The following is a 22264-nucleotide window of genomic DNA, read 5'->3' on the forward strand; positions in this document are numbered from 1 at the left end:
ACTTTGTTTTGGCGTAGCACTATTTAGTGTTTGCAGGAGGTCCCTATACGTATGAGTGGACCCTTTCCCTAGTTTACTTCTTTTGCACTAAAGCACTTTATACTTTTTTGCATCATAGCGCATTGTTTTGTGGATGATTTTTCTATTTGGCATTTGTTTCTTTTATATAAAAAAAATTTTCAGGGAACTATTTACCCCGTTTTTGGGGACTTTACCTTGCACAGATATATGAGTGATCATTATACTAATTGTGCTTAAGGGTTTATTTTTTCATTTAATTATTGAATATAGACTGTACTGTTTCGCACACTATTCGCTATTGATTTTATTTATCTTGTATCGCTGCTATTTATTAATAAAGATATTATTTTATATAATTCAGTTTAGTCTTCCTGGTGCATCCTGAGGTCTGGTGGTTGGTTTGATCTCTGGTTGTGAGTGGTTGCCACTTTTCTATTTTGCTTTAACACCGAAGGTAGTTACTGTCACAGATATATATAATTAATTGTACATAATTACTTTAGAGTTTCTACCTTGATTTGGTGTTTTGCATTTTCCAAATACTCATTAGAAAAGAGTTCAAGCAAATCAACATTTTTCATTACCCTTTTCAGAACTATTACAATTATTTTAGATATCTCATCTGGATTCATCAATGATGTGTTGAGAACAGCTAAAAATCTCTCAAAAGCATAGAATGTCGGGCTAGTTACAAAACTGAGGGGTTTTTTTAGGTGAAGGCTCGACAGCACCTAAACTGATTTGCTTCTGAGACAATTTTGTTCAACAACAGTGGAATCATGTGCCACATCTGCCATATCGAAATACCTCTTTAGTACTGATGCTTCTTTCACATTTCAGCTCTAAGTGCAGGATAATCCATTTTATAAGAAATGGTGCTTTAATTCATCATCCACATATTTAGGATCGTAACATTCAATTCAATAAGATCAGCGTCTGCACAAATCGGATTCTGTACCCATAAAATATATATACATATAGTGCATGTAGACAAATATCAGTTGGTACTGTAAGTCCACAGCTAAGTGAAAATGTGAAAATGCAAGAATAAAAAAAATCAAAACAGCCAGTATGCTATTTTGTAATCTTTTTAATCTGTAGGAAACATCTTGTACGTATTAAGAGTGCATATACTCTTTTTATCCATTTGGGGGGTCTTAAATTTTAATTTGCTTTTTAACAAAGTGTTTCTTTTCCAACATCTGAGAAATGGTTGCAGCAAATAAATAAAGGCTGATATTCATTTTCCCCAGGTATTCATATCTTATTCTCCACTCTAGCATAGTGTACGCTGGGGGAAGAATTCAGAGTGATGTAGCTGTGATAAGCTGATATCTCCATGAGGAAGGCTATCCTAAGAAGTTGCAACTAATCTCATAAAAAAAATTCATATAATGCGGTAAAAGCAACATGCACGAGATATGAAAAGGGTTACAGCAAAAAAAATGCACATATCAGATGCTTCGAGATACTCACAATCCCTTTATCCAAATTTATTTTTATGAGTATCAAATTAGTACCGTAACATTTTTGTCCATATTCTACAAGTGCATGAGTGGGAAAATCAGCTGGAAGAAAGTAGCTTCTTGTCATTTTTTTTATACCGAATAGATATAGAAATGTATAGGGGTGCTTTATGGTACCATATATTGCCATAATTGTGCTCATAAGGCCCATTTTACATCCCCTTACCAACCACATCTGTGCAATGTCCTGGAAGAAAATTATGTCTATGGCAATGGAGGTCTTGCTTGTGTAGAACTTTCCAAATTCTGAGAACATTTCACTCTTCGGTAAGACTTGACTCCATCCATGCTCAAACTAGAAACAAACAAGAGTGACAAAAAAGACTAATAGAATCATCCTATAACTGTTACAACAGTTTTGATGGTATCAGTCTTACCTATTATGCGTTTGGCTATGAGCATGTTCGGCTGTATAACGTGCAGGTTCAGATGACCTACGCTGCAATCCAACTTCTGAAACCCCTTCCCAATCCTCTCCGGTAGGAGAACAGGAGGAAATACTCAGAGGGCGATCCGAAATGACAGGTGTGTGCATAGAAAAATCATGAACTTTATAGGGTGAAAAATGACATAGCAAACATGAGAAAATGGGAACGCAGAACCAGTAAGTAATACCGTAATTAAGAAATTATATATAATGATTATACAATTCATTAGGATGTCCACTCTGTATAATAACATTAAGTTAATGTACAAGCCCTGCTTAATATTTGTGCTGGTAGGTGACCCTGAAAACAGCTGATCAGTGTGTTGAGGAAGCAGAACATTTGAAGGGGATTTGTTTAAAAGGATAGTTTCATCAGAGATAACACCATTGAGATTGATATTCAATCCGAGTGCCAGCAAACAGCTCATTTTACTGGGGGATTGCAATTTTGTTTTCTAAAATGACTCTTTGAAATTTTTCTTTTTAGCATAAGAAAAAAATGTGTCAGACTTCATTCTGCTGATTTCAACAGGATTTATCACCAATCTAATGGCTACAGGGAAGAAAAGTCTCTAAACAAAGTGCATTAAAGTAGGATAAACTCTCTCATTCGGCAGGTTCAGCTACATGGGGGCCTTCAAATTTCCATGAGAGCATATGTCATAAGAGAGAAGGTTCAGTGAAAGTTTGGCGACAGCTTTCTAAGTTTTAGGGCAGGGCCGGCGTCAGCACCCGGCGTACCGGGGCAAATGCCGGGGCCCTGAACAAATGGGGGGGGCCACTCGTGGCTGGGATACCAGGGAGCCCGGGCTGCTCCCCCAGCAGCTTCGCCACTACTTGAGCTCAGCCGTCACTTAAATAAACATGGCCGCGCACAGTGCACTCTGCAGCGATGTCTCTGCTTCTGCTAGTAATGACGCGGCCGGGTGGACACACAAGCAAAGTTAAAGGCACAGTGTCTGCCTGACCCCATCATTAGTAACAGACACAGCTGCAGCGTGCGCTGTGGGTGGCCATGTCTGTTTAAGTGATGGCCATCGATCAAGCAGCACTCCCTCCATATCCACATGCCAGAGGAGCCTGATGGGTGACAAGCCTGGGGGAGGTGAGTGAGGCTTGTGTGTGATGTCTGTCTGTATGTCTGTGTATGCCTGTATAATGTGCATATCTGTGTACATCAGTGTGTTTGACTGTGCATATTTATGTTTTTTTGTGAATTTGTCTTCAAATCTATGTATGTAAATATCTGCGTATTGTATGTGTATATCTGTGTATTGTATTTGTGTGCATGTCTGCGTATTGTATTTGTGTGCATGTCTGCGTATTGCATGTGTATGTTTGCGTATTGTGTGTGTGCACGCATGTCTGCGTATTGTGTGTGTGTGCATGTCTGCATATTGTGTGTGTGTGCGCATGTCTGCGTATTGTGTGTGTGTGTGTGTGTGCATGTCTGAGTACTGTATGTGTGTGCAGCATGTCTGCGTACTGTATGTGTATGTCTGCGTATTGTGTGTGTGTATGTCTGCGTATTGTGTGTGTGCATGTCTGCGTATTGTGTGTGTGCATGTCTGCGTATTGTGTGTGTGTGTGTGCATGTCTGCGTATTTGTGTGTGTGTGTGCATGTCTGCGTATTTGTGTGTGTGCATGTCTGCGTATTGTGTGTGTGTGTGTGAGTGCGCATGTCTGCGTACTGTAGATGTGTGTGTATGTCTGCGTATTGTGTGTGTGCATGTCTGCGTATTGTGTGTGTGTGCATGTCTGCGTATTTGTGTGTGTGCGCATGTCTGCGTATTTGTGTGTGTGCATGTCTGCGTATTGTGTGTGTGTGTGAGTGCGCATGTCTGCGTACTGTAGATGTGTGTGTATGTCTGCGTATTGTGTGTGTGCATATCTGCCTATGTGAAGAATGAGGGGGAAGGCTAGGCCCTATGTAGTATATCTATATTTCTCCTCCGTATCTGTGCATCATGAATCGTGGTATGTGGGCCCACTGAGACTCTTTTGCCCGGGGCCCACAAAATCCTGGAGCCGGCTCTGTTTTAGGGGCATCTTCGAGTCCTAGTGTCTGTTATTAAAGTCTTATAATAATAATAATAATAATAATAAATACGCACTACGATGTGTTTTGGCAGGTAGTGGTGGTGGCATCTCCTCACTCCAGGATCTATGAGGGGGTTGTGGTTTGGAGGGAATTAGAAAGGTCTCATAAGTTCTGTTACTGATGTCCACTCCCATCGAAGTTTGTCTCTGGTATGATCTCACTGTTGAAGGCAAAACTGGATTCTGGGATGAAGGGGTCAGCTACAAGAAAATAACAGATTTGATTACTCCACTCTTTAGAACCCTCACAATTACATACAAAAGAAACACACAAACATTATAGGAGGTGCTGTTCCTATTTGACTACACAAAATCGCTCTAATTTAAATGTCATTTATTAATAGCACGACTGTCACAAAGACTGGCTTTAATTACTATTACTTGCCAAATTAGCAATTTTCTTTTTTTTTACTGACAGATTTTTAATGATTTGGGTCCTAATGAATCAGAAACATAATTTGCAAATACTTTTCAAGTACGGATTTTTCAGAAAAGGGCGTCCCAATATTCAATTAAAAATAACAATGACATGATTTCCTATTTTGAAAACATTCATTTTACAAACACAACACAAAAAATTGGACCTAATTATAAAAATTATAAAATCTTAGTTGCTAGAAGCTAAAGATTAGGCATCCCAAAAAAGGACATTGGTAGATAATGGGTTAAAATTAAACAATGGCAAACATTTTAGGAAAATATACATAAACAATTTTTTAAATACTGTGAAAATGTTCACCAAGGACAATGTTATTGTTTCCTTAGCGAATAAAAAAGCCTTGAACAATGCAGTCATTAGCAGCACACATTGATTTCCACTATTATATACAGAAATACAAAAAACAGTAAGCACATACAACAGGATGTAGCTATCATTCAAGCTAACAATTAAGATTCTAAGGATGCTAGGATTTCTGGAAATCTTTGTATTAATTTGTATTACTGACACAAGCCATGATCAGCAGATCATACAGTTTTTTTGTTTGGTTTCCTCTTCAATAAAAAAAGAATCACCAAAACATCATCCAAGCAATAAATGTGTATGATGCCTTCTTACTCAACTTTAATAAGTGATGTTGGGGAAAAAATGGACATGTTGAATTTAAAGAAACACTGCCACGGCATCAAAAGTGGCCAGTTTTTGCTGTTATCTTATTCTTGTTGCTTGCCTAACAAGTTTCTTGTTTAAGGCTAAGTGCACACGTTGCAGAATTGCTGCGGAAATTTCTGCAGCAATTCCGTAACTCCTGCCGCGGGAATATCGCATGCGGAATTAGCATGCGTATCCCCGCTAAACACTAGCCTTTTGCAAGCGATCTGTAGCATCGCTTGGAAAACTGATTGACAGGTTGGTCACACTTGTCAAGCATAGTGTTTGACAAGTGTGACCAACTTTTTACTATTGATGCTGCCTATGCAGCATCAATAGTAAAAATATAGAATGTTTAAAATAGTAAAAAAAAAATAAAAAATCGTGATATTCTCACCTTCCGGCGTCACCGGCAGCCTTCCCGCTCCTCGCGATGCTCCGGTCCCAGTAATGCTTTGCGGTAATGACTCCAGATGACGTAGCGATCTCATGAGACCAATACGTCATCTGGGGTCATTCTCGCAATGCATTATTGTGACCGGGAGCGTCGCGAGGAGCGGGAAAGCTGCGCGGGAAGCCGGAAGGTGAGAATAAAATGATTTTTTATTTTTCTTTATTTTCAACATTAGATCTTTTTACTATTGATGCTGCATAGGCAGCATCAATAGTAAAAAGTGGGTCATACTTGTCAAACACTATGTTTGACAAGTGTGACCAACCTGTCAATCAGTTTTCCAAGCGATGCTACAGATCGCTTGGAAAACGCTAGCATTCTGCAAGCTAATTACGCTTGCAAAACGCTAGTGTTTAGCGGGAATACGCATGCCAATAAAAAATCGTGATATTCTCACCTTCCGGCGTCCCTGGCAGTCTTCCCGCTCCTCGTGATGCTCTGGTCCCAGTAATGCTTTGCGGTAATGACCCCAGATGACGTAGCGGTCTCACGAGACCGCTACGTCATCTGGGGTCATTCTCGCAATGCATTATTGGGATCGAGAATGTAGCGAGGAGCGGGAAAAGCTGCACGGGAAGCCGGAAGGTGAGAATATAATGATTTTTTATTTTAATTCTTTTTTTTAAACAATTGTATTGGCTCCCACGGCCTGGAGGTGAGTCTCCTCTCCTCCACCCTGGGTACCAACCGCAAATGATCCGCTTACTTCCCGCATGGTGGGCATAGCCCCATGCGGGAAGTAAGCGGATCAATGCATTCCTATGTGTGCAGAATCCCCACGATTCCGCACTTTAATGAACATGCTGCGTATTTTTCCGGAATGTGATTCCGCCATGGAAAAAAAAACGCAGCATGTTGTTAAGGACTGGCGGAACGCACCATGTATAGATGGTACGAAACTAGGTGCGTTCGCAGTCCGAGGTCCACCGTGCAGGTAAAAGACCCTGCAGCTAGCAAGACGGACAATATGGCGGTACACTAAAGGATACACGCGTGGGTTAAACCTCACCCAGCGTGAAGAAAGCGATCCTGTTAATCCACAGGACCGCAGTACCGCACTAGTGCGCGAGCAAGTGGTCAGCGGACTTAACCCCAGAAGGGATTGGAGCCCGATTAGACCCTTGCTGGCGTAACACCGCAACTGGGTGTGTAGAGAACTTTAAGAAGTATAAGTGCACAAGAGTGCGAGCGATGCCGCACTAACGGACGCCACTAACCACCCAGACTCGGGTATGGAAAGCGCAAGGCAGGCGCACGGCGCCGTACTGGCAGGCACAGCTACAGGACGCTGAGATGTGTGTCTAGTGCTGTAGGCTAAGTCGGGCGCTAGATAGCAGCCATACACCTTCCGCGAACAGACATTCAATAGGGAAGGGATTTCAAAGGACGACTTGCACTCACAACATACACACATCAACAATTGTTAGACAATACTAGCGCATGGCCGTGCGGTCATGCGCAGTTTATATAGGAGCAGCACAGGAAGTGGCCACAGCACTTTTGCCCTTCTAGGACCTGCCAAGAGGACCAATGGAATGTGCTGCAGAGCCTGAGCACATGACCCTCGATCTCCAACGGGAGACCTTACGCTGGGCATGCTCAGTACATGCAGACAAGGACTTAGTCCCAGAGAAGTCCGCTCGCTGCTGACCAGTACTGACTTTAATGGCAGAGACTGGAGAAGCAGCACTAACTCTCTGAACAGAGTGAGAATGAGCAAGACGCTGGGACCGACGTCCTTGCTGAGCAGTCTCCACTGCGGCTGGACAAGAATGGGAGACCGCAGCGGAAGTGGCTCGAGATTCCCCCAGTGCAGAAGCGGGAACTCGACCCCGAACATTACCCCCCCTCCTAGGGCCCCCCCCTCCTTGGGCCTCGCTACGTTCAAAGGCAGCAATGAGCTGCGGAGCCCGAATGTGCTCCACAGGCTCCCAGGTTCTATCCTCTGGACCATGACCCTTCCAATCCACCAAATAAAATTTTTTGCCACGTACCACCTTGCTTCCCACAATAGCATTCACCTCAAATTCATCCGTGGATGAACCCGATGTCCCAGCAGAAGACTCAGAAAACCGAGACAAGCGAACGGGCTTTAAGAGGGAAACGTGAAAGGTATCGGTGATACCAAGGCGTGGAGGAATGGCCAAACGGTAAACCACAGGGTTGACCTGTTCCAGAACTTTAAACGGGCCAATGTAGCGAGGAGCAAACTTAGTGGACTCAACTCGCAGCCTGATGTTACGGGCGGAGAGCCACACTAAGTCGCCGGGAGCAAAGACCGGAGCGGGGCGCCGGTGTGTATCAGCCGAAACCCTCATTCTCTCCTTGGAGGCCCGGATAGCATCCTGTGTGCGGTCCCAGATGTCACGTGCCTCCACCGCCCAGTCTGCCACCCTAGAATCGGTGGAGGACACGGGCATGGGCACAGGGACACGCGGATGCTGGCCGTAATTAAGGAGAAAAGGAGTTTGACCAGTGGAATCGGCTACGGCGTTGTTCAGGGCAAATTCCGCCCAAGGTAGCAAAGATGCCCAGTCATCCTGCCTAGCAGAGACGAAATGTCGCAAATATGTCACCAGAGTCTGGTTGGTTCTCTCCACCAACCCATTCGTCTCGGGATGGTAAGCAGAGGAGAGGTTTAACTCTATGCTGAGTAAACGGCAGAGCTCTCTCCAAAACCGAGATGCGAACTGGGGACCCCGATCGCTGACAATCTTATCAGGCATACCATGCAAACGGAAAACGTGTTTAACGAACAACACCGCCAAGGCCCGTGCTGAGGGTAACCGAGGAAGCGGCACCAAATGCACCATCTTAGAGAAATGGTCAGTGACAACCCAAATAATGGAGCAGCCACGCGACTTGGGTAGACCCACCACAAAGTCCATTCCGACCATCTCCCAGGGCCTGTCTGCCACCGGTAGAGGGTAAAGCAACCCAGCAGGCCGTTGCCGAGGAGACCGATTCTGGGCGCAAGAAACGCACGCCTGAATGTAGTCCCTGACATCTCGGGCCATATGCGGCCACCAGTATGTTCTCGCCAAAAGCTCTGATGTCCTCTTTGTCCCAAAATGCCCCCCCACTCTGGAGGAGTGAGCCCAAGAGAGAACCTCCGGTCGCAAGTTAGCTGGCACGAAAGTCTTGCCCGGGGGCACAGACTCTAGCGAAACCGGAGCTACAGTTCTCAGGCTCTCAGAAGGGACAATAAGCCGAGGCTCCTCCTCCTCCTCCTCAGATGACACTACGGAGCGGGAGAGAGCGTCGGCACGAACGTTCTTCTCCCCGGAGAGAAAATGGAGAGTAAAATGGAACCGGGAGAAGAACAGGGACCATCTAGCCTGGCGAGAATTCAGCCGCTGGGCCGTCTGTATATACACCAAGTTCTTGTGGTCAGTGAAGACTTGGAAGGGAAAGCGAGCTCCCTCCAAGAGGTGTCTCCACTCTGAAAAAGCCAACTTCATAGCTAGCAACTCCCTGTCCCCGATGGAATAATTCCTCTCCGCTGGTGTGAAGGTCTTGGAGAAGAAGAAGCAAGGATGCTTCCGACCTTGAGCATCCTTTTGGAAAAGGACTGCTCCAGCACCAACGGATGAGGCATCCACCTCCAAGATGAATGGTTTATCTACATCGGGGCGATGTAGGATGGGAGCGCTAGCGAAGTGTGACTTAATCGAGAGAAAGGCCTTGGAGACCTCCTCTGACCACAACTTGGGATTTGCTCCCTTCTTGGTGAGGGCGACCAAGGGAGCTACCAAAGTTGAGAAGTGTGGAATGAACTGGCGATAATAATTAATGAACCCCATAAAGCGCTGCACCGCTTTAAGAGAATGGGGTTCCTGCCAGTCCATTACAGCCTGTAGCTTGGCAGGATCCATAGCCAAACCCTGGGCAGAAATGATATATCCAAGGAAAGGCAAGGACTCCTGCTCAAACACACACTTCTCCAACTTAGCGTAGAGGGAGTTTGCCCGTAAGAGGTCGAAGACTTTGCGAACATCTCTCCGATGGGAGTCTATATCTGGAGAGTAGATGAGAATGTCATCCAGATAGACTACGACCGAGGTGGTGAGCATATCCCGAAAGATGTCGTTCACAAAGTCTTGGAAAACGGCTGGGGCATTACAGAGCCCAAAGGGCATCACTAGATATTCATAGTGCCCATCCCTGGTGTTAAAAGCCGTCTTCCATTCATCCCCCTCACGGATGCGAATCAGGTTGTAAGCACCCCGCAGATCTAACTTTGTAAATACCTTTGCTCCCCGTAGCCTATCAAAGAGCTCAGATATCAGGGGTAATGGGTACTTGTTCTTAACGGTAATTGCGTTAAGACCCCTGTAGTCTATGCATGGACGTAAGTCTCCAGTCTTCTTCTGTACGAAGAAGAACCCAGCCCCTGCCGGTGACACTGACTTCCTAATGAATCCTCTTGCCAGATTCTCCTGAATATACTGGGACATTGCCTCCGTCTCCGGGAGAGATAACGGGTAGACTCGACCCCGGGGAGGCTCAGCACCAGGCAAGAGGTCAATAGGACAGTCATAGGAGCGGTGAGGCGGAAGGGTCTCCGCAGCTCTTTTGGAGAACACGTCTGCATGGGACCAATAGTGCTTGGGGAGAGAGGAAAGATCTGCGGGTACCTGTGTAGAAGCAACCTGAACGCACTCCCTCTGACATCTACCCTCACAGGATTTACTCCATCCCAAAATTCTCCCAGAGGACCACTCAATATGAGGAGAATGGTAGCGAAGCCATGGCATCCCCAACAGGACCTCATCAATTCCCTCAGGAATGACTAATAGGGAGATTATCTCCTGATGTGATGGAGACACAGATAGGGTGAAAGGAATGGTTTGGTGAGTAATCTGTGAAGGTAGTGTTGACCCATTTACCACTCGAACGGTCACTGGCTGGGCGAGCATCACCAAGGGTATTGCGTGACGCTGGGCAAAGGCGGAGGACATAAAGTTACCCTCTGCCCCAGAGTCCAAGCATAGCTCGACCGTGAGAGTGGATGGGCCTATGGTAATTGTCCCCTTGAAGGACAACTTTGAGGCAAACGTCGCCGTGTCTAGTGTACCTCCTCCAACTGCCACTAGACGCTGACGTTTCCCCGACCGCTGAGGACTCTTGGAGGCAAGACGTCCTGACTGCTGGCGAACATGACGAACCTTATGTGCACGAGCGGACTGAGACTTGGATCCCGCTCGTGTCACCTCCAAGGTCTCATGTGACTCAGATGTCTGGACTGGAGATTTCAAAGGTTTGGCGAAGGTAGGAGCCAGCCGAAACCTCTGCCTACACTGGGCTCGTTCCAACCTCCGCTCGTTAAAACGGAGGTCTATACGAGTAGAAATAGATATTAACTCCTCCAGTGTGGCAGGAATCTCCCTAGTGGCCAGAGCGTCCTTAACATGGTCAGCCAGGCCCCTCCAGAATATGGGGATAAGGGCTTTATCCGACCACTCCAGCTCGGAAGCTAACGTACGGAATCGGACGGAAAAATGGCTGACCAAGGACTCACCCTGAGTTAATGCCAGTAGTTGGAGCGCTGTATCATGGGTGAGTTGAGGTCCTAGAAAGACCTTTTTCAGCGTGCCCAGAAACAACGGAGCACTCTGCACCACATGATCATCACGCTCCCACAGCGGCGTAGCCCACTCCAACGCCCTGTCCGACAACAGCGAGACAATAAATCCCACCTTAGCCCGCTCTGTAGGAAAACGTGCAGCCAGGAGCTCGAGGTGGATAGAGCACTGACTCACGAATCCCCTACAAGTTTTGCAATCTCCAGAAAATTTTTCTGGCAACGGGAGGCGGGATAATGTCGGAACAGGGGTGGCAGTGGACAAGGTTGCTGCCGCCACGCCAGCAGCCTTTACAGCAACTGCGGTAACATCCACAGCTGAGGTTGAGTTCTCGAGAACCTTCAACCTACCCTCCAACTGCTGGATATACCGCAAAGATTGCTGAATGTCCGCCATACTAGCCAGACCTTGGCGCTAGTATTATGTTAAGGACTGGCGGAACGCACCATGTATAGATGGTACGAAACTAGGTGCGTTCGCAGTCCGAGGTCCACCGTGCAGGTAAAAGACCCTGCAGCTAGCAAGACGGACAATATGGCGGTACACTAAAGGATACACGCGTGGGTTAAACCTCACCCAGCGTGAAGAAAGCGATCCTGTTAATCCACAGGACCGCAGTACCGCACTAGTGCGCGAGCAAGTGGTCAGCGGACTTAACCCCAGAAGGGATTGGAGCCCGATTAGACCCTTGCTGGCGTAACACCGCAACTGGGTGTGTAGAGAACTTTAAGAAGTATAAGTGCACAAGAGTGCGAGCGATGCCGCACTAACGGACGCCACTAACCACCCAGACTCGGGTATGGAAAGCGCAAGGCAGGCGCACGGCGCCGTACTGGCAGGCACAGCTACAGGACGCTGAGATGTGTGTCTAGTGCTGTAGGCTAAGTCGGGCGCTAGATAGCAGCCATACACCTTCCGCGAACAGACATTCAATAGGGAAGGGATTTCAAAGGACGACTTGCACTCACAACATACACACATCAACAATTGTTAGACAATACTAGCGCATGGCCGTGCGGTCATGCGCAGTTTATATAGGAGCAGCACAGGAAGTGGCCACAGCACTTTTGCCCTTCTAGGACCTGCCAAGAGGACCAATGGAATGTGCTGCAGAGCCTGAGCACATGACCCTCGATCTCCAACGGGAGACCTTACGCTGGGCATGCTCAGTACATGCAGACAAGGACTTAGTCCCAGAGAAGTCCGCTCGCTGCTGACCAGTACTGACTTTAATGGCAGAGACTGGAGAAGCAGCACTAACTCTCTGAACAGAGTGAGAATGAGCAAGACGCTGGGACCGACGTCCTTGCTGAGCAGGCTCCACTGCGGCTGGACAAGAATGGGAGACCGCAGCGGAAGTGGCTCGAGATTCCCCCAGTGCAGAAGCGGGAACTCGACCCCTAACACATGTGCACAAAAAATGCGGAATGCATTCTAAAAATAGGATGCTTAATGTGTGCGTTTTTTTCGCGGTTTCATAGCGAAAAAACGTGAAAAAAACATGGAAATTCCTAAACGTGTGCACATAGCCTAAAAAGAAAATTTGCCATAAATTCGCCATATGGATCCAGATATGAGTCTTTTTATTGGTTGCTATATTTTATTCTATTGGGTTGTGCCTTAAGGTTACTCTGTATTGTTACCCTGTGAGCAATCTTCCCTTGGTAAAGACCATAGAAATCTGCACTAAACACAAAGGCCTATCTGAAACTGTATGATTTAACCCCTTAATGACCACCAATACGTCTTTTTACTGACCTGAGATATAAGTTTTTGAACAATTGCATAGTGTATACTATAAACTGTTGTTTCTTAACCCCTTACTGCCAGCTGACGGAATAGTACGTCAGCTGGCAGTATCCCCCGCTTTGACGTGGGCTCCGGCGGTGAGGTCACCTCAAAGCCGCGACATGTCAGCTGTTTTTAACAGCTGACATGTGCCCGCAATAGGCACGAGTGGAATCGCGATCCACCCATGCCTATTAAGTAGTTAAATGCCACTGTCAAACTCTGACAGCCGTCACGTAATCGGGAGTCACCACTGCATTGCCATCACAACCAGAGGTCTCCTCGAAGACCTCTATGGTTGTTGATGGCAGATTGCTATGAGCGCCACCCTGTGGTTGGCGCTCATAGCAAGCCTGTAATTCTGCTGCATAGAGGTGATCTGAGCATCACCTCTATGTAGCAGAGGCGATCGCGCTATAGCAGCTTCTAGCCTCCTATGGAGGCTATTGAAAAATGTCCAAAGTAAAAAAAAAAAGTGTTTAAAAATATAAAAAAACCCATAAAAGTTCAAATCACCCCCTTTTCGCCCCAATGAAAATAAAACAATAAAAAAAATTCAAACCTACACATATTTTGTATCGCCGCATTCAGAATCGCCCAATCTATAAATAAAAAAAGAACTAACATGATGGCTAAACGGCATAGTGATAAAAAAAATCAAAATGCCAGAATTATATTTTTTTGGTCGCCACGATATTGCATTAAAATGCAATAACAGACAATCAAAAGAACAAATCTGCACAAAAGTGGTATCATTAAAAACAACAGCTTGTCCCGCAAAAAATAAGCCCTCACACGGCCATATTGATGAAAAAATAAAAAAGTTATGGCTCTGGAAAGAAGGGGAGCAAAAAACGAAAAATCGAAAAAAGCTCAGGTCATGAAGGGGTTAAAAACCTTACGTGATACAGACTTTTGGAGCACATATTCATGTTCAGCATATCAAAATTTATAAGATACAATACAATTTTCTCAAGGGACAAGAACTTCCCTGAAATTTGTTGGGCAGTGTAATTGGTATCGCCGCGTCTGGAACGACCCGCTCTATAAAACTGACATCTTATTTATTCTATTTGGCGAACACTGCAAAAAAATAATAAAAAAACGCCAAAAATGGTGCTTTTTTATTATACTGACTTGCAAAAAAGTGAATAAAAAGTCATTTAAAAAAAAAATAGTGCAAATGAAAACACTAAACGTCCCATAAAAAAACAAGCTGAAATATGGCTCATTTGGCAAAATAAGAAAAATTACAGCTCTCAGAATATGATAATGCAAAAACAAATTCATTTTGCTAAAATATTGTTTTTTTTAAATAAAAAAAAAAAGGGTATGTGCACACGTAGAAAGGAGCTCTGCGGATTTTTCCGCAGCGGATTTTAGAAATCTGCAGGTGAAAGGCACTGCGTTTTACCTGCGGATTTACCGCGGTTTTTATGTGGACTTTGTGTGGATTCCACCTGCGGTTTTACACCTGCGGATTCCTATTATGAAGCATGTGTAAACCGCAGCGGAATCCGCACAAAGAATTGACATGCTGCGGAATGCGTTTCCGCGCGTTTTTTTCCGCAGCATGGGCACTGCGGATTGCGTTTTCCATAGGTTTACATTGTACTGTAAATGCATGGAAAGCTGCTGCGGACCCGCAGCTGCACATCCGCCGCAAAATCTGCAACGTGTGCACATAGCCTAAATCTGGCATTGCAGTAATCACACCGACCCGAAGAATAAATCTGCCTTATCACTTATATCTATAAGATTGGTGAACCACGCAAAAATAAAAATAAGAAATGTTCTTGTACTGCTGTCTATTTGTTCAAAAAAACAGAATAAGGCTCAGCTAACATTTATCCTGCGCTCTTCGTTGAGCGCTTACATCAGGGTTTCTGTGTAAATTCCCCAAAACAGCGATTCAGACAAAACCACAGATGGAACTACGGTACTCACTTATGAGGCAGGTGAAGCCACTTTGAACTGGTCTGTGTTCTGGCGGTGTCCCATAATTTTAGGCGTCTTTTTAGCACACAAGTGTGGACTAGGGTTGAGCAAAACGGGTCGGTCATTTTCAGAAGTCGCCGACTTTTGGCAAAGCCGGGTTTCATGAAACCCGACCCGATCCCTGTGTGGGGTCGGCCATGCGGTACGCGACTTTCGCGCCAAAGTCGCGTTTCAATGACGCAAAAAGCGCCATTTCTCAGCCAATGAAGGTGGACGCAGAGTGTGAGCAGCGTGATGACATAGGTCTCAGTCCTCACCATCTTAGAGAAGGGCATTGCAGTGATTGGCTTGCTTTCTGTGGCGTCACAGGGGCTATAAAGGGGCGTTCCCGCCGACCGCCATCTTACTGCTGCTGATCTGAGCATAGGGAGAGGTTGCTGCTGCTTCGTCAGAAGCAAGGATAGCGTTAGGCAGGGTACATTAGCAGGGACAGTGGAGGCTACATTTTTTTTTTCCTCAGCGCTGTAGCTCATTGGGCTGCCCTAGAAGGCTCCCTGATAGCTGCATTGCTGTTTGTACACCGCTGTGCAAACCAACTGCTTTTTTCAAAGCACAAATCCTGTTGCTCCTTCCTTTCTGCACAGCTTTCTTGTTTGTTTGTCCACACTTTTGACTTTTTTGTGCAGCAGTCCACTCCTTGTTATTGCTGCCTGCCATACATTGCTGAGATTACTGCAGGGAGATAGTAATTGTAGGACAGTCCCTTTTTTTTTTGTTTTGTTTCGTTATATCTCTTCAAGCCACTTTCTGCCACAGAAAATATACTCTAATACAGTGGCCCAGATTTATTCACTAGTCTCCCTGAAGAAAAAAAATAAAAGGTGCAGATTAAAATTGGCAAATCTGTATCAGTGGCAGTCCTGTGTGTGACATCTGTGACTCATTTTCTGGCACAGAAAACATACAGTCTAACAGTGGGCCTGATTTCTTGACAATTCTCCCATAAATAAAAAAAAATAGTGGGTGATTAAGATTGGCAATTTTGCCTCAGTGCCAGTGCTGTGTGTGGCATCTGTCTCTAATTTTGTGCCACATTAAACCTAGTGTGTAGGGTTGAGTGAAACGGGTCGTTCATTTTCAAAAGTCGCCGACTTTTGGCAAAGTCGGGTTTCATGAAACCCGATCCGACACCCCTGTGCGGGGTCGGCCATGCGGTACGCGACTTTCGCGCCAAAGTCGCGTTTCAATGACGCGAAAAGCGCCATTTCTCAGCCAATGAAGGTAAACGCAGAGTGTGGGCAGCGTGATGACATAGGTCCTGGTCCCCACCATCTTAGAGAAGGGCATTGCAGTGATTGGCTTGCTGTCTGCGGCGTCACAGGGGCTATAAAGGGGAGTTCCCGCCGACCGCCATGTTACTGCTGCTGATCTGAGCTTAGGGAGAGGTTGCTGCCGCTTCGTCAGAAGCAGGGATAGCGTTAGGCAGGGTCCATTAACCACCAAACCGCTTGTGCTGTAGCAATTTCCACTGCCCAACACCACCTTCGGTGTGCAGGGACAGTGGAAGCTACATTTTTTTTTTTTCCCCCTCAGCGCTGTAGCTCATTGGGCTGCCCTAGAAGGCTCCCTGATAGCTGCATTGCTGTGTGTACGCCGCTGTGCAAACCAACTGCTTTTTTCAAAGCACAAATCCTCTTGTTCCTTCCTTTCTGCACAGCTATCTTTTTGGTTTGTACACACTTTTTATTTAATTTGTGCATCAGTCCACTCCTTATTGCTGCCTGCCATACCTGGCTGAGATTACTGCAGGGAGATAGTAATTGAAGGACACTCCCTGTTTTGTTTTTTTTTTTTTTTTTGTGGGAGATTAAGATTGACATTTCTGCTAGAGTGCCATCCCTGTCTGTGTCATCTCTCGCTCAGTGGGCCATAGAAAGCCTATTTATTTTTTTGCTTGATTTGGGTTATAAAATCTACCTGAAAAAATCACTACATCAATCAGTGGGAGAAAAATATTGGCCTCAGGGCTTGTGTGCCACTCCTGACTCCTGTGTGCATCATCACTCACTCAGTGGGCCATAGAAAGCCCTTTTTTTATTTTTTTTGCTTTATTTGGGTTCTAAATTCTACCTGAAAAAATCAATAAATCAATCCGTGGGAGATTAATATTGGCCTTTGGGCTTGTGTGCCAGTCCTAAGCGTGCCATCTCTCTCTCTCAGATAGTGGGCCATAGAAAGCCTATTTATTTATTTATTTTTTTATTGGGTTTATAAATTTTCCCTGGAAAAAAAAAAAAAAGTGGGAGATTAATATTGGCCTCTGGGCTTGTGTGCCAGTCCTGAGCGTGCCATCTCTCTCACAAATAGTGGGCCATAGAAAGCCTATTTATTTTTTTTTTTTTGGTTTTATAAATTCTCCCTTAAAAAAAAAAGGGAGATTAATATTGGCCTTTGGGCTTGTGTGCCAGTCCTAAGCGTGCCATCTCTCTCTGTCTCTCAGATAGTGGGCCATAGAAAGCCTATTTATTATTTTTTTTATTGGGTTTATAAATTTTCCCTGGAACAAAAAAAAAAAAGTGGGAGATAAATATTGGCCTCTGGGCTTGTGTGCCACTCCTGACTCCTGTGTGCGTCATCTCTCACTCAGTGGGCCATAGAAAGCCTTTTTTTGTTTTATTTGTTTTCTAAATTCTCCCTGAAAAAATCATTTTATTTTCTTTGGTTTCTAAATTCTTCCTGAAAAAATCATTTTATTCTATTTTTTTTTTTTCCTAAAGTCTCCCTGAAAAAAAACAAAAAAAAAAACAAATCAGTGGGAGATTAATATTGCCCTTTCTGCTTGTGTGCCAGTCTTGACTCCTGGGTGTGCCATCTCTCTCTCTCTCTCCAATTGTGTGCCATAGAAAGCCTATTATTTTTTTTAGCTTGATTTGGGTTCCAAAATCTACCTGAAAAAATCACTACATCAATCAGTGGGAGATAAATATTGGCCTCTGGGCTTGTGTGCCACTCCTGACTCCTGTGTGCGTCATCTCTCACTCAGTGGGCCATAGAAAGCCTTTTTTTGTTTTATTTGTTTTCTAAATTCTCCCTGAAAAAATCATTTTATTTTATTTGGTTTCTAAATTCTTCCTGAAAAAATCATTTTATTCTATTATTTTTTTTTCCTAAAGTCTCCCTTAACCCCTTTCTGCCATCAGACGTACTATTGCGTCCATGGGGGGTGGGCCCTACTTCCCAAGGACGCAATAGTACGTCATATGCGATCGGCAGCGCTCACGGGGGGAGCGGCGCCGATCGCGGCCGGGTGTCAGCTGCCTATCGCAGCTGACATCCGGCACTATGTGCCAGGAGCGGTCACGGACCGCCCCCGGCACATTAACCCCCGGCACACCGCGATCAAAGATGATCGCGATGTGCCGGCGGTGCAGGGAAGCACCGCGCAGGGAGGGGGCTCCCTGCGGGCTTCCCTGAGACCCCCGCAGCAACGCGATGTGATCGCGTTGCTGCGAGGGTCTTGCCGCCCTCCCTCCCTGCTCCAGGTCCCGGATCCAAGATGGCCGCGGATCCGGGTCCTGCAGGGAGGGAGGTGGCTTCACAGAGCCTGCTCAGAGCAGGCACTGTGAAGCCTGCACTGCTGCATGTCAGATCAGTGATCTGACAGAGTGCTGTGCAAACTGTCAGATCACTGATCTGTGATGTCCCCCCCTGGGACAAAGTAAAAAAGTAAAAAAAAAATTTTCCAAATGTGTAAAAAAAATTAAAAAAAAATATTCCTAAATAATGAAAAAAAAAAAAAAATATTCCCATAAATACATTTCTTCATCTAAATAAAAAAAAAAAAAAACAATAAAAGTACACATATTTAGTATCGCCGCGTCCGTATCGACTCGCCCTATAAAACTGGCACACTAGTTAACCCCTTCAGTAAACACCGTAAGAAAAAAAAAAAAAAAAACGAGGCAAAAAACGACGCTTTATTATCATACCGCCGAACAAAAAGTGGAATAACACGTGATCAAAAAGACAGATATAAACAACCATGGTACCGCTGAAAGCGTCATCTTGTCCCGCAAAAAACGAGCCACCATACAGCATCATCAGCAAAAAAATGAAAAAGTTATAGTCCTGAGAATAAAGCGATGCCAAAATAATTATTTTTTCTATAAAATAGTTTTTATCGTATAAATGCGCCAAAACATAAAAAAATGATATAAATGAGATGTCGCTGTAATCGTACTGACCCGAAGAATAAAACTGCTTTATCAATTTTACCAAACGCGGAACGGTATAAACGCCTCCCCCAAAAGAAATTCATGAATAGCTGGTTTTTGGTCATTCTGTCTCACAAAAATCGGAATAAAAAGCGATCAAAAAATGTCACGTGCCCGAAAATGTTACCAATAAAAACGTCAACTCGTCGCGTAAAAAACAAGACCTCACATGACTGTGTGGACCAAAATATGGAAAAATTATAGCTCTCAAAATGTGGTAACGCAAAAAATATTTTTTGCAATAAAAAGCGTCTTTCAGTGTGTGACGGCTGCCAATCATAAAAATCCGCTAAAAAACCCGCTATAAAAGTAAATCAAACCCCCCTTCATCACCCCCTTAGTTAGGGAAAAATAAAAAAATGTATTTATTTCCATTTTCCCATTAGGGCTAGGGTTAGGGCTAGGGTTAGGGCTAGGGTTAGGGCTAGTGTTAGGGTTAGGGCTAGGGTTAGGGCTAGGGTTAGGGCTAGGGCTAGGGTTAGGGCTAGGGTTAGGGCTAGGGTTAGGGTTAGGGCTAGGGTTAGGGTTAGGGCTAGGGTTAGGGCTAGGGTTAGGGTTAGGGCTAGGGTTAGGGCTAGGGTTAGGGCTAGGGTTAGGGCTAGGGTTAGGGCTAGGGCTAGGGTTAGGGTTGGGGCTAGGGTTAGGGCTAGGGTTAGGGCTAGGGTTAGGGCTACAGTTAGGGTTGGGGCTAAAGTTACAGTTAGGGTTTAGATTACATTTACAGTTGGGAATAGGGTTGGGATTAGGGTTAGGGGTGTGTCAGGGTTAGAGGTGTGGTTAGGGTTACCGTTGGAATTAGGGTTAGGGGAGTGTTTGGATTAGGGTTTCAGTTATAATTGGGGGGTTTCCACTGTTTAGGCACATCAGGGGCTCTCCAAAAGCGACATGGCGTCCGATCTCAATTCCAGCCAATTCTGCGTTGAAAAAGTAAAACAGTGCTTCTTTCCTTCCGAGCTCACCCGTGTGCCCAAACAGGGGTTTACCCCAACATATGGGGTATCAGCGTACTCAGGACAAATAGGACAACAACTGTTGGGGTCCAATTTCTCCTGTTACCCTTGGGAAAATACAAAACTGGGGGCTAAAAAATAATTTTTGTGGGAAAAAAAAGATTTTTTATTTTTACGGCTCTGCGTTATAAACTGTAGTGAAACACTTGGGGTTCAAAGTTCTCACAACACATCTAGATAAGTTCCCGGGGGGGTCTAGTTTCCAATATGGGGTCACTTGTGGGGGGTTTCTACTGTTTAGGTACATTAGGGGCTCTGCAAACGCAATGTGACGCCTGCAGACCATTCCATCTAAGTCTGCATTCAAATGGCACTCCTTCCCTTCCGAGCCCTCCCATGCGCCCAAACAGTGGTTTCCCCCCACATATGGGGTATCAGCGCACTCAGGACAAATTGGACAACACATTTTTGGGTCCAATTTCTCCTGTTACCCTCGGGAAAATACAAAACTGGGGGCTAAAAAATAATTTTTGTGGGAAAAAAATTTTGTTTTATTTTTACGGCTCTCCATTATAAACCTCTGTGAAGCCCTTGGTGGGTCAAAGCGCTCACCACACATCTAGATAAGTTCCTTAGGGGGTCTACTTTCCAAAATGGTGTCACTTGTGGGGGGTTTCTACTGTTTAGGTACATTAGGGGCTCTGCAAACGCAATGTGACGCCTGCAGACCATTCCATCTAAGTCTGCATTCAAATGGCACTCCTTCCCTTCCGAGCCCTCCCATGCGCCCAAACAGTGGTTTCCCCCCACATATGGGGTATCAGCGCACTCAGGACAAATTGGACAACACATTTTTGGGTCCAATTTCTCCTGTTACCCTCGGGAAAATACAAAACTGGGGGCTAAAAAATAATTTTTGTGGGAAAAAATTTTTGTTTTATTTTTACGGCTCTCCATTATAAACCTCTGTGAAGCCCTTGGTGGGTCAAAGCGCTCACCACACATCTAGATAAGTTCCTTAGGGGGTCTACTTTCCAAAATGGTGTCACTTGTGAGTGGTTTCTACTATTTAGGTACATTAGGGGCTCTGCAAACGCAACATGGCGTCTCATCTCAATTCCTGTCAATTTTGCATTGAAAAGTCAAACGGCGCTCCTTCCTTTCCGAGCTCTCCCATCCGCCCAAACAGTGGTTTACCCCCACATATGGGGTATCAGCGCACTCAGGACAAATTGTACAACAACTATTGGGGTCCAATTTCTTCTCTTACCCTTGGAAAAATAAAAAATTGGGGGCGAAAAGATAATTTTTGTGAAAAAATATGATTTTTTTATTTTTACGGTTCTGCATTATAAACTTCTGTGAAGCACTGGGTGGGTCAAAGTGCTCACCACACCTCTAGATAAGTTCCTTAGGGGGTCTACTTTCCAAAATGGTGTCACTTGTGGGGGGTTTCAATGTTTAGGCACATCAGTGGCTTTCCAAACGCAACATGGCATCCCATCTCAATTCCTGTCAATTTTGCATTGAAAAGTCAAACGGCGCTCCTTCCCTTCCGAGCTCTCCCATCCGCCCAAACAGTGGTTTACCCCCACATATGGGATATCAGCTTACTCAGGACAAATTGTACAACAACTATTGGGGTCCAATTTCTTCTCTTACCCTTGGAAAAATAAAAAATTGGGGGCGAAAAGATAATTTGTGTGAAAAAATATGATTTTTTATTTTTACGGTTCTACATTATAAACTTCTGTGAAGCACTTGGTGGGTGAAAGAGCTCACCACACCTCTATATAAGTTCCTTAGGGGGTCTACTTTCCAAAATGGTGTCACTTGTGGGGGGTTTCAATGTTTAGGCACATCAGGGGCTCTCCAAACGAAACATGGTGTCCCATCTCAATTCCTGTCAATTTTGCATTGAAAAGTCAAATGGCGCTCCTTCGCTTCCGAGCTGTGCCATGCGCCCAAACAGTGGTTTACCCCCACATGTGGGGTATTGGCGTACTCAGGACAAATTGTACAACAATGATTGCGGTCCATTTTCTCCTGTTACCCTTGGTAAAATAAAACAAATTGGAGCTGAATTAAATTTTTTGTGAAAAAAAGTTAA

The 22264-nt window shown here is 45.0% G+C and overlaps 1 protein-coding gene across 1 annotated transcript in view; it reads right to left on the reverse strand.

Moving 5' to 3' along the window:
- Nucleotides 1-1093: 1093 nt before the first annotated feature.
- Nucleotides 1094-22264, reverse strand: part of LOC138669863 (arf-GAP with SH3 domain, ANK repeat and PH domain-containing protein 3-like) — a 177785-nt gene continuing 156614 nt past the window's right edge. The window contains 3 exon segments of the mRNA XM_069756696.1: nucleotides 1094-1842; nucleotides 1925-2096; nucleotides 4090-4276. Coding sequence (XP_069612797.1) covers nucleotides 1752-1842; nucleotides 1925-2096; nucleotides 4090-4276 — 450 coding nt within the window. The 3' untranslated portion in view covers nucleotides 1094-1751.

This window comes from Ranitomeya imitator, chromosome 3 (genome assembly GCF_032444005.1).
Source record: "Ranitomeya imitator isolate aRanImi1 chromosome 3, aRanImi1.pri, whole genome shotgun sequence".
Classification (NCBI taxonomy): domain Eukaryota; kingdom Metazoa; phylum Chordata; class Amphibia; order Anura; family Dendrobatidae; genus Ranitomeya; species Ranitomeya imitator.